Raw genomic sequence first — 18,019 nt, forward strand, 5'->3', positions numbered from 1 at the left:
CCCACTGCCTGCGGGAAAGAATTCATATGAACAAGTGAAAGTATTTAGATGGCATTTATGTTCTAAATATCAGGCTCCTTTTCTGCCCTCAGTGCGGAGTTCAGTCCCAAAGCCTCCCAGGTAGCAGACATGTGCTTCTCGGTGAGCTGTGTCTCCAGGCCTCATGAGGTAAGTTCGTAACATCGTTAACCTCTTCCTAAGATCGGGAGTCTCTATGAGTAATTTCCGTTGCTTTCAATCAAAGTATTCCTTTCTCCCTAGGCACCTTCTCTAGCTCTCCAGGTTTGCGTCGTGTATACTCTGTGTGCCCAGGACTGTGCGAACTATAACAGACCTGTGCTGTCTTTTCTACCAGAGTTCAATATGACAAGGGAGATTGTCATTAAGAATTTTTAATTATTTTTAACTATGTGTGTGCACGTGCACATGTATGGGTGTCTACATGTGAGGGCAAGAGCCCCTGGAGCTATTGTGAGCCACCGGACGTGGGTGTTGTGCTAGCAAATTAACTCTGCAAATTCTGAGCCATCTTCCCAGCCCCAGAAACATCATTTTAAAACAATGAAAAAAAAAAAAAAAACATTTGTCAATAATCCCTTCTGAGTCAACCCTGTCCTGAAATGAAAAGCTTCCAATGGTCAAGGTCGCAGTGTGCTTATCAACTCCCCTGCTTTCAGTTAGCCGATTATATAAGATTTTGAAGCTCAGCTCTGACCCCTTTGTGTGAGGAGTAAAAATCCAGGGGGTCCCTGGAGTGAGCTTGCTGGCTTGCTCTGACATAGCTATGCACCCTTCTGCAACAATAGAACTTCTGTCTTGCCAAGATACCTTCAAACCCATTTATTTTCTTTATTTTTTGGGGGTGGGGGGAGGGCAGGCACTAAGGCAGTTGAGATAGGGTTTCTTTGTGTAGCTTTGGCTACTCTAGAACTAGCTCTGTAGACCAGGCTGGCCTTGAACTCAGAGATCTGCCTGCCTCTGCCTCCCAAGTGCTAGTGTTAAAGGTGTGCACCACCACCACCCAACATTCCCAACCCATTATTAACAGGACTTAAACCTGGCTTCCCAGGGACCAGGTGTTGTGGTGGCACACACCTTTGATCCCAGCATTTGGGAGGCAGAAGCAAGCAGGTTTCTCTGAGTTTGAGGCCAGCCTGGTCTACCTCTTGCATTCCAGGCCAGACAGGGCTACATAGTGAGTTCGCCTGCTGGCCTAGAGTTTGCCTGTTCTGTCTTGTGCCCTGTGCCTTGGGTGTGGCCCTGCCTGGTGTGCACATAGCCCACAGCACCTGTGTTTCTGATTCCAGGTAGAATGAAGTAGATGGAGTACCAGTTAAAAAAAAATTAGTGATTATAAGTATGTTTGAAGAAATGAAAGAAGTCATAAATAAGCTCCTGAATGAATTCCAGAGAACACAAACAACTAAGTGAAAAAAAAGATGTAACTCAATACAATATATAAAAAGAGGAATTCAACAAAGAGATAGCAATACTGAATCAAAAAAAACAAACTGAAATACTGGAACTGAAAACCACAATAAATTAAACAAGGTGCTTTTAGGAAGCCTCGCCACTAGAATGGATCAAGGATAGGAGAGCTGGAAGATGGGGTAGCAGAACGGGAAAGGGGTAGCAGGGCTTCCTAGATGGACGGACACTGAAAAGACAAATCTAAGATTCATGGCCATGGAAGGAGCAGAATTTCATCTAACAGCATTTTTAATAACATTCCAATAAAATCATAGTGGAAATTTTCCCAAATTAGGGAGTGTGGCAATTCAGATACAAGAGGCCTTTAGGAGATCACCTGACTAGCCTAGAAAAGAGTAAGATTGAAAACAGAAAATCTGCTGGATAAGGTGGCACACCGCTTTAATCCCAGTGCTCAAGAGGTGGAGACAGCTGGATCTCTGTTGAAGGCCAGCGTGGTCTACATCATAGTGAGTTTCAAGCCAGCCAGGGCTATGTAGTGAGCTCCCTATCTAAAAAAAAAAGAATTTGCTAACTAAATATCAGAAGTTCAAAGATTTAACAACAGTACTTCTCAAGCTACTACACAAAACAGAAGGGAAGCTCCATCTCCAAGCTCTTTTTGATAGGCTACTATTGCCCTGATGCTAAAACCAGACAAACACACAGATATTGTAGACAAACCTCTCTGATGGAAATAGATGCAAAAGTCCTCAGCAACATTGTCGGGGACTACGGGGGCTCAGCCCCTCGACAGTCCACCTCCCAGGGTCCAGGAAGAATCTACAACCAGCTGACAATTTCTCTTTGATGAAATGAAATGAATCTATGTACACAAAACTCCTATGTACACAAAAACTCCATACACTTCATTCTTCTGAGTCAGTTCTCTCTCTACACAGCTTCTATTCTGCTCTCATGCCAACCCCCTGTCTTGCCCGATTTCTCTCTACATTCATCTGCTGTCTCCTCTAAGTTCTATCTTAATTCTCTCATATTAGTTCTGCCCCATCTGGGTTCTCATCCATCTAGTTCTTTCCCATCTTAGTTCATATTTTTTTTAAACTTTATTTTAAGCGCATTGGTGTGAAGGTGTCACATCCCCTGGAACTGGAGTTACAGACAGTTGTGAGCTGCCATGTGGGTGCTGGGAATTGAACCAGGGTCCTCTGGAAGAGCAGCCATTGCTCTTAACCGCTGGGCCATCTCACCAGACCCTCTTCTTGCTCATCTTCTTCTTTCTCATCTTGTTCTTCCCCATCTGGCTCTCCACCTTCCATCTCATTCCTCTAGTACTCTCTTCTAGCCCTTCAATCTAATTCCTCTCCAGTTCTTACCCATCTAGTTCTTCCATTCTTTTTTCTTTTTTCTGTCTCATCCTCAAGTCCTCTCTCTCCAGTTCCTCCTCTGAATCTCCTTATACCCCTCAGTTCTTTGTTCTCAATGTTGGAGGCATTACTAAACCTAATTTCAAATTATACTGTAGTGTAATTTGATATAATATCCAGAGCCATCGTAACAAAACAGCATGGTACTGAAACAAACAAAAACTAGATCTTTATATAAGGAACAGAATAGAAGACCTAGAGAGAAGCCACACACCTTATTTTTCACAGAGATGCCAAGAGTCTGTACTGGAGAAAGACAGTCTCTTTAATGAATGGTACTTCGAAAACTGGGTGTTACCTGTAGAAGAAACTAAATCCCCTACCTCTCACCCTACACAAAAATCAACTCCAAATGAAATAAAGCCCTCAATTTAAGACATCAAATTCTGAAAATAGAGGAAAAGAAAAAGAAAACATTTCAAGGCTTAGACAGAAATAAGGACTTTCTAAACAGGACTCCAGTTGCTCAGGGAATAGGGCAGCAATTGACAAATGGAACCTCGTGAAATTGGAAAGCTTCTCTACAGTCAGCCAGCTTACAAAATGTGAGAAAAGCCAGGCGGTGGTGGCGCACGCCTTTAATCTCAGCACTCGGGAGGCAGAGGCAGGCGGATCTCTGTGAGTTCAAGGCCAGCCTGGTCTCCAAAGCCAGTTCCAGGAAAGGCGCAAAGCTACACAGAGAAACCCTGTCTCGAAAAACCAAAAAAAAAAAAAAAAAAAAAAAAAAAAAAAAAAGTGAGAAAACCTTGCCAGCTATATGTTTGAGAGAGGATCAATATCTAGAATATACAAAGAATTAAAAAAACTAAACCAGAAAACAAACAACTCAATTTTTTAAAATGGGCTAACGAACTGAACAGAGTTCTCAAAAGAAGAAATACAAACAGCCAATAAATGTTTTTAAAAGTGTTCAACGTCCTTAGCCATCGGGGAACTGCAAATTAAAACTACTTTGAGATTCCATCTCACCCCAGTCAGAATGGCTATCCAGCAAATAAATACAACAAATGACGGCAAGAATGTGGGGAGACAGCCATTATTACTCACTGTTAGTGGGGGGCTAAGCCACGACGGAAATCAGTGTGGAGATTTCACAAAAACTTCCACATGGCCCAGCCGCACCAATATATCTTGGATATATTCCCAAAGGACTCTACATCCTACAATAGAGATACTTGCTCAGCCATATTTATTGCTGTTCTACACACACACACACACACACACACACACACACACACACACACACACTACATATAAAAATCATCTAAAGTATTTTTCCAGTGCAAGTCTGGGGAAGGTGGAAGGTGAGCATTCCAGCCCATCCTGTGGCACTGACGTGAGCTTTAGAGTTTAACAGGGGAGAACTGGGCAGGGATCAAGGCCTGCGTAACGGCTCTTGGTCAAGGTGTAGTCTAGTTGATCCCTAATGCACTCTGGCTCTGCAAGACAGCTCAAAGAAGTCCTTATTGTTTGAGGGAACAAGCTGGTTCCCTCATGATGACTTCTACTTGGGGGTAACCTCAGACACAGGGATCTGTCTGGGAGGCAGTGCTGTGCCTGAAATCCCAGGTGACTGTTGTAGGTGGAGTGACCCAGAGCATCGGGGCAAAAGAATAAGTAATCACTCCCTTGAGAGGGGCTGGGATTTTTTTCACGGCAGTTGAGAGGAGTCCACTGGCCTGGCCTCCCAGGCAGTTTGAGTGTGGTTGTATTTGAGTGGACTTTAGGAAGGCAGCTCCCTGTCCTGAGATTGAAAATTCCTTATTTCCAAAGTGGGTGGTGGTGGTGCACGCCTTTAATCCCAGCACTTGAGAGGCAGAGGCAGGCGGAACTCTGTGAGTTCGAGGCCAGCCTGGTCTACAGAGCGAGTTCCAAGACAGGCTCCAAAAGCTACAGAGAGAAACCCTGTCTTGAAAAACAAACAAACCAACACCCAACAAACACCCAAAAAAATCCCTATTTCCCTCTTAAGTAGTCTATTCCTGTAATTCTCTGATAATTTCATAGTACATATAATGCATTCTGACGATTCCCTGGCCCTTTCTTCCCTCCTTCCCGGCCCTATTGCCACCCCAAGTCTCTTTCCCATTCAAGCCTTTCTGTTTTGTTGTTACCCCTTTTCTTGAGTGCGTGTTACGTCTTCAGCAACAGGAGCCTGTCAGCTAGTTCTGGGGGGCACCCAAGAGGAATAACAGGAAGCTGTATTGTGAGAGACTCTGAGGCCTCCCTGAACAACAACACATGTGGTCATGTCTGCTGGAGATTATCCTCATTGCTTTAATTGATGTGGAAAAGACCCAGTCTGAAAGAGGGTAGCACCACTCCCCAGTTTGGGGCCCTGAACTCTATAAGAATAGAGAAAGCTGTTAAGCACAAAGCATGCATTCATATATCCTCTTGTTGCTCTTTTATTTTTAAGATTTTTTAAAAATTTTATTTATTTATTTAAAAATTTTTAGATTTATTTATTTTTTTTGAGTGTTTTGTCTCCATGTATGTCCATAGGTAGATAGGTAGATATGTCCACTATGTGCATTCCTGGTGCCATCAGAGGACCAAAGAAGGAATTGGATCCATTGAAGCTGGAGTTATAGATGGTTGTGAGCCACCATGTGGGTGCTGGGAACAGAACACCGTCCTGTGCAAGAACAACCACTGGGGCCATGTCTCCAGCCCCATGTTGTTTTGTTTTGGAGGGCGTATGTGTGTGTATGTGTTCTTGAATGTATGCACACATGTGTGCGCACGAGCCCAAAGAAGCTGGAAGAGTGCTGACCCTCGGGGCTGGAGTCCCAGGTGTGCATGAGCTGCCTTTCATGGTTCCTGGCAAGCAAACTCTGGTCTTCATGAGTAAGCAGCAAGTTCTCTTAACCACTGAGCCATCTCTCCAGGCCGTGTCTCTGCTCTTGACTGTGACTAGCTGCTCAAATTCCTGCCTGGACTCCCCTGCAGTGATGGACTGTAACTTAGACTTCCGAGCTAAAGTACCGTCTCTTCCTTAAGCTGCTTTGACCCAACTACCGAAGTGGGAGGACACAGCTCACTGCTGTAGTATGAGTCTTAAAAGGTCTTACTAATAAAATCAAATCTTGGAGCCAGGTATTGGGGTGAATGCTGGAAGATCAGAGAAGCAGAACAAGCCACAGCTTCCTCACCTCGCCAATTCTTCAGGTGATCCAGTTTCCTCAGACTGGATGCCTCTCAGGTGAACTGTGCTGCTCAAAAGCCTAAAAGCTTAACCAGGCTATAGTTCCTCATCCTCATGCCTTAAATACCTTTCTGCTTTCTGCCATCACTTCCTGGGATTAAAGGCATGAGTAACCATGCCTGGCTGTTTCCAGTGTGGCCTTGAACTCACAGAGATCTAGATGGATTTCTGCCTCTGGAATGCTAGGATTAAAGGCGTGTGCCACCATTTTCTGGCCTCTATATCTAGTGGCTGTTCTGTTCTCTGACCCCAGATAAATTTATTAGGGTGCACAATATTTTGGGGAACACAATATCACCACAGGGAGGACACAGCTCACTGCTCTCTGCAGGGAGAGAGAGATTATAGCAGTCCTGGGAAAAAACGATCTGTGGCCCAAGTGTCTCTACACATGCCTCTGGGTGTGCTGTGGAGGTGAGGTCCTGACTAGTTTTGGGTGGGGCTGTTTGTTAGAGTTGTGGTTTGATGAACAACTCCAGGGGATAAAATAATGCCTACCCTGCCCACAGCTAGTAATTTCTCTCTCTCTCTCTCTCTCTCTCTCTCTCTCTCTCTCTCTCTCTGTCTCTCTCTCCCTGTCCCTCTTCCTTAATCTCTGAAGAAAACTTTATCATGGAACTCACTCTGTAGACCAGGCTGGCCTCGAACTCACAGAGATCCGCCTGGCTCTGCCTCCCGAGTGCTGGGATTAAAGGCGTGCACCACCACCACCCAGCTCAGTTGATTCTTTTTTTTTTTTTTGTCAGTTCCTCTCTTTTCTGCACGTATCCCTGCAGGCCAGAAGAGGGCGCCAGACCTCCTACAGATGGTTGTGAACCACCATGTGGTTGCTGGGAATTGAACTCAGGACCTTTGGTAGAGTAAGCAGCGCTCTTAACCGCTGAGCCATTGCTCCAGCCCCTCAGTTGATTCTTGACAGTGCCTAGTTCCCTTTGGTTTTGAACTGTCACCTCACTACATAGCCACCTGATCTCTTCCTGTGACCCTCAGGGTGACTAACTCACAACCCCAAGAGTTCCCTTCAGGACAAAATTCAGGCCAAGTCACTGCCAAATGATGGGCTCCTCTAGAACGCATCCATCTCTACACGCTTCATCTTGTTATCTCTCTGATTAAAAGGCGTCATCAGCGTCAACTCTGCCATCTCTACACTCCTCCTCTTGGGTCTACAGGACACGTAGGTCTGGGGACAGGGAGGGGTAAGGCACAGAAGTCAGAGTGCAGCCCCGTGCCTTCTGAGACATTGTATTCGTCAAACACTTAACCTACTCATTGTGACAGGTCCCCAGTGTGAATCACTAGTTATATGAGCACAAAGAAGAATAAGACAGAGCCGAGGATTTGGAATGACAGCTATATGGTTCTGTTAAGAATGAAGGTATTCTGCAGAGAGGCCCTTGTGTCCTCCCTTTGGCCAATAGACTATTGAGACAATGGACCCCAAGGAATTAGAAGTCTCTTACAGGGAGAGGGAAAAGCCAAAGCTGGTGCCAGACAGAGAGGGAACTTGTCTCCCAGGAAGGGCTGAGACACTGATGGGTCAGTGTGGGCAGGGCCACACCTTGACAGGATTGCTTGGTTATTAAAACTTGGTACCTTCTATTTACACTTATGTAAGCAGCCCTGAAGATGGACTGACTTTGTTCTTCCCAGTGTGGCTGCACTGACTACATCTCCTTCTTCTGTGTTAAGCTAAGATTATCCTCTGAACCTGGAGTTACAGGGGGTGTGTGTGTGTGTGTGTGTGTGTGTGTGTGTGTGTGTGTGTGAGAGAGAGAGAGAGAGAGAGAGAGAGAGAGAGAGAGAGAGAGAGAGAGAGAGAAAGGGGGGTATGTTCCAAGGTCATGTGCAGAGGTCAGAGGACAACTTGTCAGTCAGTTCTCTCCAGCCACTTGGGACCTGGTGATTGAACTCAAGTCATCAGGCTTCATGGTGAGTGCCTTAGCCTGTTGAGGCATCTTGCTGGCCCCATTATTTGTCTCCTCCTTAAACAGTATATTAAGGATGGGTGGACAAGTCTTACTTATTGGGGCTTCCAGGGCCCAAGTCTTGACCCTGAAAATCCCAGAAACAACACTATTAGAATTTGTCCACTGAGGCTGTTGGAACAACACAGGAAAGCATGGAGCACATTGCTGGCCACAGTAGCCTCAAGTAACCAACATCTCAACTTCCCTTCAAATTCAGTCATGGAGCTGGGCAGTGGTGGTGCACGCCTTTAATCTCAGCACTCTGGAGACAGAGACAGGTGAATGTCTGTGAGTTTGGGGCCAGCCTGGTCTACAGAGGGAGTTCCAGGACAACAAGGCTACACAAAGAAATCTTGCTTTAGAAAAAAAAATTCAGTCATGGAAGGCAGAGAACTGGAGAAGAGGAGGGGAGGGTGTGGTTTGAATGAAAACAGCCTCCATAAGCTCCTATGTTTGAATACTTGATTTCCCAGTTGGTGGAACTGTTTGGGAAGGACTAGGAGGTGTGGTCTTATTACTTCAGTGGGCTCTGAGGTTTCAAAAGCCAACACTACTTCCAGTTAGCTTTCCCTCCCCTCCTACTTTCAGGTAAGGATGTGAACTCTTAGATACTGCTCCAGCACCATACCTGCCTATCTGCCACGATGATTACTTACCACACCCTCTGAAACTGTAAGCCACCAATAAATTCCTTTTTCTGTAAGCCACCTTGGTCATGGTGTCTTCATAGCAATACAAAGGTAAGCCAGAGAGTTAGGACTAGAAAAAGGATAAAAGAAGAGGCCTGAGAAAGGCAAGGGTTCCTACCCTCAGGACTCAACTCTGAATTTATTTAGATGACTCTAGAATGTCATAAAACACTTGGGCTCAGGGGCTAAAGATGTCTGTCACCAAGCCAGTGGTCTGAGCTCCATCCCTGGAACCCACACGGTAGAAGGAGAGAAGCGACTCCCCAATGTTATGCTCTGGACCTCCATGCCTCAAGTCATGGCATTGGCATGTGCGCGCACATGCACGCGTGCGCACACGCATGCACACACACACACACACACACACACACACACACACACACATACTGAATAAATAAAATTTAAGTTTAAAAATTTGTAAATAAAACAGTGATAGGTGAATTCAACAGTTGCTTTATTGTTTTTATCCCGTGCCACACGTGCTTCCTGAGCTACTGTCATACATGCAGGGGTGATGGGCGGTCTGTTACCCTGGGGATCCAGTCATGGGTCTTGGGTCAAATCTCTGAGCAAGGGTGAAGATAGGTAAGAGTGGGACAAGCTTGTTTGGAATCACCCCAGTTCCTGAGGCCCATATGGCTGTTTACAGTTCACTTTTGGAGAAGTGTTCTTTTGTGTTCCTGGGGTTCCTTGTCAAAGCCAAGTCCACAGCCTCCTGAATGTTCTTTGCCACCCTGAGCCCTGACTTGATAGCAGTGTCAATCCAGCCATGGGGCATATCTGTGTGCTCACCTGCGAAGAAGACCGGCCCTTCCGGCTGGCTGAGTTCCTGGGCATAGTCCACGTATTGGTAAGGGGTGAAGAAGGCAAAGCCACCCATGGAATAGGGGTCCTGGCTCCAGTTCTTGACTGTGAAGTAGGGACAGAGGGTCCGGAGTTCCTCTTTGTTGTGATTGTGAATAGCAGCGAGGTCATCCAGAACAATGTCCACTACCCGATTGTGGTCCAGGGCTGTGAAGAACACCGAGTCGTCATCCAGGGTATAAGATGCGAGGATGACGCCCGCACCATTGGGGAAGATGTGGTTGGGATAGTAGATGAAGCGGGAAGGCCGGTCAGTGCTAGACTTTCCGCTAAAGATGCCATCTCGTTCCCAGAAACGCTGTGTGCAGGCCAGGATCACTTTGGTGGCACTATTATAGTGGACAGAGCGCAGAGCATCCTGCTTGTTTAGAGAGAGAGATGGCTGGAATCGGAGGAGCCGGGCAGCCTTGGCAGTGATGGCTACCACCACAAAATCTGCAGTCAGCCGTGCCCTGGGCTGCAGAGGGTCAGGTGTCCTGTAGGTCACGTGGACACAGTCTCCAGACATCTCCACTTCCTCTGCTGGTGAGTAGAACCAGACAGTCCCCGGGAGGAGCGAATTGTGTAGGGCCTGGGGGAGCTGGTCAAAGCCCCCAACGATTTCATCAAACCTGAGAGTGAACCAGCAGAGAGGCAGATGAGTGGGTTGATGGACAGGGCCTTCGGAGGACAGACTGTTGGACCTGGACAGTGGCTCAGTCCCTTCCCAGGTATGTGCCAGCCGTGTTTTAGAGGGACAAACGGTAGGCAAAGAACCAAAGGCAAGCGGAGTGTCCGTTAGCACCAGGGAACTAGAGAAAGGCACTGCTTTGGAGTGACCAAACCAGAAACATGCATCTACTCTGAGCTAATACAACCCCCTCCTCTGGGTCAGTTACCTCCTATGGCCACCCAGGATGCCTGGTCATAAGCCGACAAACACCCAGAATTGAACTTGTGATCCTCCTGCCTCCACCTCCCAGGTTCTGAAATTATAGGCGTTTGCTGCTCCTCCCAGTCTTATGTGGTACTAGGGATGGAACCCAGGACTTCATGCGTGCTAGACAAGCAGTCTAGCAACTACGTCAGAACCCCAGCCCCAGTCCAGGGCCCTTACAGCCCCTTCCTCGGGGGCTACTCAAGGAAAATAGCTAAACACTGCAGAGCTGTGTTACTTAATCAGTCCTAAAGCTTCCCTCCCTCCCATGCGCCCTAAAGGCAGTTCTTGGCTTGGATTCAAATTGATAAGAAGGGCAGGAGTCCGTGCCAGAAGGCCAGAATGTCTAACTAAATCAATGCCCAGGCTTCACTTCAGCTTCCCGTAGCCTGTTCTGTTGCTGTTCACAAAACCAGTTCGCCTTTATCTTTTTGTTGTTGTTTTTTGAGACAAGTTGGGTCTGGAACTTCAGATCCTCCCACCCTACCTCGGGAGTGCTGGCATTACAGGTGTGCACCACCTTGCCTGGCGCCCTTTTATCTTTATAGCTACACATCACAGCGACCAATGGTGACTGGAGTCTCAGGTTTGCATCCCTGATAAGTCTTCCTGGGCTGAAAGATGACAAGTGTCCCTTGAAGTAGGGCTGATGCCACAGTCCCTGTCACAGATGAGGCTCGCGCTCTCTTGGTAGACCTTTAGTCTATCAAGAGGTTCTCTGAGTAGGGTGCCAAGGTAGACAGTGTATCAGAAGGCATGTCTCCGGGTTCCACCTTAAGTGTTTAACACCCCCATCCACTCCAGTGACTTTGGGATTTCTTGGAGTCAGGATTCCTTCCTTTCTCCTTTCTTCCCTCCCCTGCTTTTTTGAGATTAGCCTTAAACCCAGAGATCCACCTGCCTCTGCCTTCTGAGTACTGGGATTAAAGGTGGTGTACAGCACCACACCCAGCTTCCCATTTTGAAGGAATTTTCCCCTGGTTTCTTAGTCCCTCCTTTCACTTCTATCCTCATCAGTAACTAGTGACTCCCTGTCCCTGCCCCACTTCTCACCGGGGCTCTTGGAAGAAGGAGATGATGCCACGCAGGGTCTCTGTGAAGGCCTCGTAGTAGCCAGAGTCTGTATTCAACAAGTCACCAATCATCTGCACGGCCCCACGGCTCAGGTTCCCCACCTTGATCAGGTACTCCTGTCCTCGTGCGTGAGGAAATAAGGCAAGTGGATGAGAATGTATAAGGAGCTAATGTGAGCCTCGCTTCCTACCCAGGGACAGCAAGGAACAGATCTGGACAGGGTAGAAGGGCCAGTATGTACCCTCTGGGCCCCAAGGCTGCCTTGTACCGTGTCCAGGCATGATCCCTTTGGTCCCCTGTATAGGGAAAATAGCTAACACTAGGTATAGTTTTCAGCCTACACACTCGCAGACTTTCACTCATGTAATCCTCTAAATAATGGTAAGGATTCCTGCTTTGCAGATGGGGAAACTGAGGCCTAGGCTCCGTGTCTGCCCATGTGGACCTAGCCCGGCTTCTCCAGAAGACTAGGCTAAGAAAAATCTGAGGACCAAAATCCTTCTCATCCTATCCTGACCTCCTACTCCTGCCCCATCACCTGCTGACCCAGCCGCTCCATCAGCAAGTGACCTCAGAGCTGGCTCATGGTGCACCTGTGACCCTGATTGTGCCCTGTGCTTTTTGTCTCTGTTCCTCGTTTTAGATAAAGCCAGCACGGACGTGACAAAGTTGGCTGGAATGGCTTCACTAGTTAGCGTGGGTGACCATCCAGTTTCCCCGGGGGTGTGTTGCTGCCTGTTACTAGCACAGGCAGGGCTAGAGGCCAGGCACCAAAAGAGCCTATTCGCATGTCCGGACACCGCCAGGTGGGTAAAATGCCACTATTCAACACACTTGTTTAAACCAGAGGTTAAACCACAGGGCCATGACATCCTAGGAACAGCAACACCAGGGTGCCCGAAGACATGCTGGATCGGTTAAGACCTTCAAGGTTCAAAGCGGTTATCTCTGCCCCAAGTCTGAGGGCGTGTGCACCGGGTGTGGGTCCTGGCACTCTCTGACTTGTGTCTGTCCTCTAATCTCTTCACACCAAGGCCTTAAGCAAGCAGTGGTCGGACCACACATGGCCACAGGCTTTGATCCACCCAGCATCTGAAGCAAGCTGCCCACAGAGGCAAACCACAGCCTACTTAGAATGGTCAGGGCCTGGATGTGACTATGAGCTTCTCTCCCAGAATCAGCTGGAGAATACCTACCACCCTCCCCTCCCCAGGCCCATGGGTGAGCCGGCCCCAGCACCCACGAGCCAACAGCCTCCTATCGGGCCACATCTGGAACCAACAGTCTCCTATCGGGCCACATCTGGAACCTTCCTTGTGTTCCTATATCTGCAGTGCTGGGTATTGAACCCAGGGCCTCACACATGACACATCAATTCTTACACCAGTGGGTAGTACCGCAGGCCCAGGCTTTTCCGCTTTTCACTGTGGTCATGTGTTACAAAAGATTTTTTCATCAGTGGTGACCCACGTATAACAGTGGTTCCCAGGGAGTGTGTGGCCAAGTGACACCATGGCATGTAAACGCTGTGATTTTTGCACAACTGTATAATCATCTAAAGATACATTCTGAGACATTAACCCCTTGTGAAGCAACACACACCTACATAAGGCTTTCCTATACCTGTCTGTCTTTGACTCTGTGGGTATTATGGATGACTCCCTTGATACAGCAAGGTAAAATAAGTAGCCTTGATTGCCCTCCATAGAGTGGTCTCTGTCTAGTTCCTCCCTCCCTTCCCTCCCTCCCTCCCCTAATGGAGCTTGCATTCTATCAGGGCAGACAGTAAAGTGCAGCGCAATATGCCCCAGGTAGCGGTCCTGCCAGGGTGGTTTCAGGGTGGAAGGTCTCAGAACTGACCTTGGTGGAGAAGGAGTCATACTTCTCCAGGACCTCACGGCAGCTGCTGTTCTTCAGCTCTTCCACAATCTCGGAAGGGAAGAAGACGGGGAGGACATGGTGAAGGTCAGCCCACAAAGACTGTCAAAGCTAGCCCATCCATCCACATGTACCACACGTGTTCACTTGTTCACCAGTGTGTGTGTGTGTCTGTGTGTGTGTGTGACTTTATATGAATCCTGGGTTCCAAAACTGTGTCTTAAATCTGGGATGGTGGGAATTTCATCTCTTCTTGAATGGACACCAGGTATACAAAGGTAGGTATCCAGACTCCCCTGTCAGCCTTGAGGTTATATATGGGAAGTCTACCTTCTTGTCCTATGTTGAGGACATTTCTGTGGACTTCTAAGCCACTGTGAAACACGCAGGTGCCAGAGGCTGTCCCCACAGAGCTGCTGAGAGAGACTGGGTATGCTGACCCCCAGTGAGCCACAGAAAGACAACACTGGGCAGAGGCCTCCTGGGAATGCCCTCTGTTCCCATTGAGCCCAGTTGCCACAGTGAGGTCCTTCCAGGTCATGGGTCAGAGAAGACAAAGGCATTGTCCCTGCTGGGCCAGGTAGAAAAGGTGGGCAGGCAGGCGAGGCAGAGTGCTTACTGTTCTTCTTCGACAAACTGTCAATCATTACAACTGGCACCATTTTATCACTTTAACCCTTCCTGTCACCTAATCCTCACAGCAACCCGGGCACAAGAGGCTCTGGGACTAATGGAGAAGAGAGAAGAGAGAAGAGAGCCAGCAAGTATTTCACCTGGAGTCACACAGCACATTCGAACCTAGAGCTTGTAGGGCTCTCTCTGTAATGAACCTGGTCTCACCACGATGGTTTCGTGGCAGCTACTTTGCACATGTCTGACATGCACAGATGCCTGGGGTCTGAGAATATACTGACCGTGAGCCAGTGGCTGACACAGGACAGTCATGACAGGGAGTGGGGGCCAATAACGGTCAATCTGGTGGAGGCTTCCTGCACTCGAGGATCTGGGGTCCACTAAAGCTCCTCCCTGGGGAACCAGAGGAACTTGAAGGTGTTCATGCAGGGTGGCCCCAAGGGAAGAGGTGAGCTGCTCTCCACTCAGCCTTACCTTCCTCAGAGACTTATCAAAGAGCTGTTCTGCTGTCCTTCCCACCTCATCAGCTCTTACTTCATAACCCAGCAGGCCAGGGTCAGCCTGCACTGCCCCCGAGCGCTGCCGAACTCCATTCACCAGCACCCAGGTCTGGTTGTTGCAGGGACAGAATTCCTTTAACATCAGCCCAAATTTCCTGATGAGCTCATGAGAAAGCCTGTGAAGGGAGTCAGAGACTTGAGGCTCTGAGAGCCAAACAGCCCTTCTTGCTTCCTGGACCTTCTTTCTGCCTCCCCTGGGTTCACCAAGACCACCCCTGGCCTTCCTCCATGAAAGGGATGCTAGGCACCCTGGTCATTACACTAGAGTAGAACTGGAGTTCCAAGAGGAACCTGGACTTCCTGCTGGCGGCCCTCTATGATGGCTGAGCTCTCTGCCACTTGGTGTGGAACCTGCCACCTTCACACTTTCAAGTGTGAACATTCCAGTTCCTGGAGGCACAGGGAGAGGTGGTGTGCCCAGTGTGTCTGTGGAGCCATCCTTCCTGGAGGCTGTGTACAGCACTCCCGAACTTCTCCAAACTTCTCATCCCTTCAGAAAGCATCTCCTGGAAGGATACCCGGCTCCCTATCGTTTGCAAACTCAGTAGACTGCTTTTGACTTTCCAGCAGGTTTATCTTGGGCCACCTGTCATCTGTGATGTCCTCAACTCATCCTCCTTGGCAGTCAAACCTAGCATAGTTGTCTCCATACGTGGATTAAACTCTGAGGCTGGGAGATGCTCCTGGGCTGCCCTGGGGCTGGGAAATCAGTTAAGTCAGACCCTAACCCCTGGGCTTCCAGGAAAGACCTCCATCCACTGTCCTCTGCATTGGCCTCTTGGTGTGATAGCTCTCATCCTGGCCTTCCTCCTTTGCTACTGCTGTTCTCAGGAGTACCTGTGGTTGATAGGGATCCTCATGGCACCCAGCTCTATGTACCAGTGTGCTCCAGGAACTCTGTGGGTTTCGATTCTGCCACCTACACGCCCTGAGGCCTCCAGGACTGTCACCTGGAAAGACAAACAGCTCTTTAATGAACTCAACGGGACTTGTCACATACCCTCCGTACAACATCCTCCTCCCCTGTGGCAGACCTAGATTTACCTCCCTCCCTAGTCTTCCTATCCTCTTTCCCTACCTCCCACCCTCCCTCCCTCCTTCCCTCCCTACCTCCCTTCCTTCCTTCTACAGTGCTGGAGATGGAAACCACAGGCCGTTCCTCACTCTGTCACTGAGCTACGGCCCTAGCTTCATCCTGCCTCTCTTGGAAAGTTGCTCTTTGTCACTGGGTAAGCTTACCTGCTCTCCTACCCCAGCTGCGCTAGAGCCCTGGAGCTTTATTTTGGCCCCAGCTCCTCAGGGATGTCCACAGCTTGGTCTTCTCCCTCCCTGTTTAGAGCTCAGTTTTCCCACAAGAGATTCTCCCCTGCCCCATCATGTACCTGGTGGCCAGCATCCTGCAAGATCTTGGCAGCAGTGAGTCCAGCCATGCCTGCCCCGATCACCACCACTTGCTTCCTCTCTGCTGTCTGCCCCAGGCCATTTCGGGCCAGCTGCAGCAGCTCCTCATACTGGGGATCCTCAAAGCACTTGACGAGCTGGCTGTTGAAGGCCTGGGTATCCAAGCTCAGCACAGCCAGGAGGGTGAGAGCCAGCCAGCTTGGGAACATAGCTGTGGATGTGGCAGTTAGGCAAATGGCTAGGGATGAAGGAGGACTGGCCATACCCCTTGATCTGAAGATTTATCACTGGACCTGTGATGCAACATACTAGGCACTCCCCTACCCAAGACAGCCTTAGTCATGGGTCCTCCCAAGTTTCCCTGCCACTCTTCCTGCTAGTCCACAAATGTCCCTTGGGTCCCAAAGCCTCTCACTCAGGGAATGACACATGCGTGTGTCTACCTAAGGTGTCTTCCCTCCCCTCGGTCAGTGGGACTGCCATGCACAGAGATGAGGAAGACCTGCCCACCACATTGGATTTCCCCATTTCCACCACCATTTGGGGTGGCTAGACTGTCCGCTGCAATGAGAAGACCCTTACCTCAGTACCACTGTGGGAGACAGAAGATTGGAAGTCTGAAACTTTATGTCATAGGGCAACAGTCCCCGAGATGTATGTTAGAGGTCACCAGGTTCCCGAGACCCAAAGGATCATCACAAGGTTGCCTCTCAGAGATGAGCATGGCTCCTTGAAGTCAGAGTTTGCCCAGTGGTGAGCCTGTGTTTTCGCACTTCTGATGTGCTTCTGTCAGTTCTGGCTCCACTGGGGGAGAGGCAGGCCACACCTTCCCTCTGGGAGCCCATCAGAGGTGTGTTTTTTGTGGTAGTTGAGCTCTTGGTTTCAACGCTATCGTCTGTGTTACAGGACAAATTGTGTTTTCCCGACATTCCTATGTGGAGGCTTTCACCCACAAGAGCTCACAATTCGACCCTGTTTAGGGGTGGTGGCCTTTGTTAAAATGAGGCTGTGAGGGTTGGTCCTCCCACAATGTGATGTCCTCCTGAGAAGTGGAAGTATGTGGGCCGTGGAGCCGAAAGGTGAGCTATTACTGCCTCTTTCCCAACCGCATCCTTCTCCTGATGTCCACAGGGAAGTGTCGTGTCTCATCCCTCAACAAAGAAGGTTCTTTTGGCAGCAGACAGAGACCATTACAGGAAGCTACAACTTGTGAAAATGAAGAGAACAACTGATTGTAGAGTACCCAGCCCCGGCTGATACATCTACAGCACAATCCCTACAACGAAGGCTCACGGAACATCGAGAAAGAGGGGGTAGAAAGACTACGAGCCGAAGGACCAGGATGGCTACTTTGTCTCTTTATAAAAGACAGGAAGTAGAGGTAGGAAGGAGAAGGTGGGTCTGGGACGGTAGGAGGAAGAGGTAGGAGGAGGAGTTAGGAGTGACTACATTGTATGAAATTCTCAAAAGAGTAACAGTAACATTGTATTTTTTTTAAAAGAAAGAGAAAATGTGAACACTAAGAGAAACACCAGGGATGCCCACACAGAAAGGACATGATGGGAAACCTTCAGAGACCAAGGCCCACCAGCAAGACCTTCGTTGGTTGAGACATCCATCTATGAGACATACCATACTCTATAGTATTTTCTTACACACTTTGAGCTGACTAATCCGAGTTGTTCCTCTGCATCTTTCCCCATGTTAGTGAAGAACAGATCAATTGGGTACCTTTGTCCAGGGACTTAGTTTACCACTGAAACACTCAGTAGCTTTACAGAAAATGGAAGCAGAGGGACTGGCACCTATGTATGACTGATGGCTCTCTCGCCCCATTCCACCCATCCCCGTGTCCCTGGGTTCCTGTTCAATACTGTCCTCGGTATGTTAGCCAATTGCTCAACCTGTCTTATCCAGTGTGAGTCAGAAATCAGTTCTGTCTGCACAGAGCTTGGCTCCTAGGAGTTC

At 48.6% G+C, this 18,019-nt stretch overlaps 1 protein-coding gene across 1 annotated transcript; it reads right to left on the reverse strand.

Moving 5' to 3' along the window:
- Positions 1-9,289: 9,289 nt before the first annotated feature.
- On the reverse strand, positions 9,290-16,314 carry LOC128122596 (L-amino-acid oxidase-like). The gene is made up of 6 exons (XM_052758235.1): positions 16,033-16,314; positions 15,488-15,600; positions 14,565-14,766; positions 13,440-13,508; positions 11,559-11,695; positions 9,290-10,200 (listed from the first exon to the last, which is right to left on the reverse strand). The coding sequence occupies exons 1-6, from the start codon at positions 16,312-16,314 to the stop codon at positions 9,369-9,371; spliced, it is 1,635 nt and encodes a 544-aa protein (XP_052614195.1). The 3' UTR covers positions 9,290-9,368.
- Positions 16,315-18,019: the final 1,705 nt, after the last annotated feature.

Source organism: Peromyscus californicus, unplaced genomic scaffold, assembly GCF_007827085.1.
Source record: "Peromyscus californicus insignis strain IS unplaced genomic scaffold, ASM782708v3 Scaffold_3__1_contigs__length_106647218, whole genome shotgun sequence".
NCBI classification, from domain to species: Eukaryota; Metazoa; Chordata; class Mammalia; order Rodentia; family Cricetidae; genus Peromyscus; species Peromyscus californicus.

What these genes read in the sequence shown, in the direction of transcription:
- LOC128122596 (XM_052758235.1), bottom strand. Translation starts at nt 16,314, where the DNA reads ATGGCCAGTCCTCCTTCATCCCTAGCCATTTGCCTAACTGCCACATCC. An exon ending in TTGATAAGTCTCTGAGGAAG is followed by an intron (nt 13,509 to 14,564) that starts GTAAGGCTGAGT and finishes TTCCCTTCCGAG; the next exon opens with ATTGTGGAAGAGCTGAAGAA. An exon ending in ATGACTCCTTCTCCACCAAG is followed by an intron (nt 11,696 to 13,439) that starts GTCAGTTCTGAG and finishes GCACGAGGACAG; the next exon opens with GAGTACCTGATCAAGGTGGG.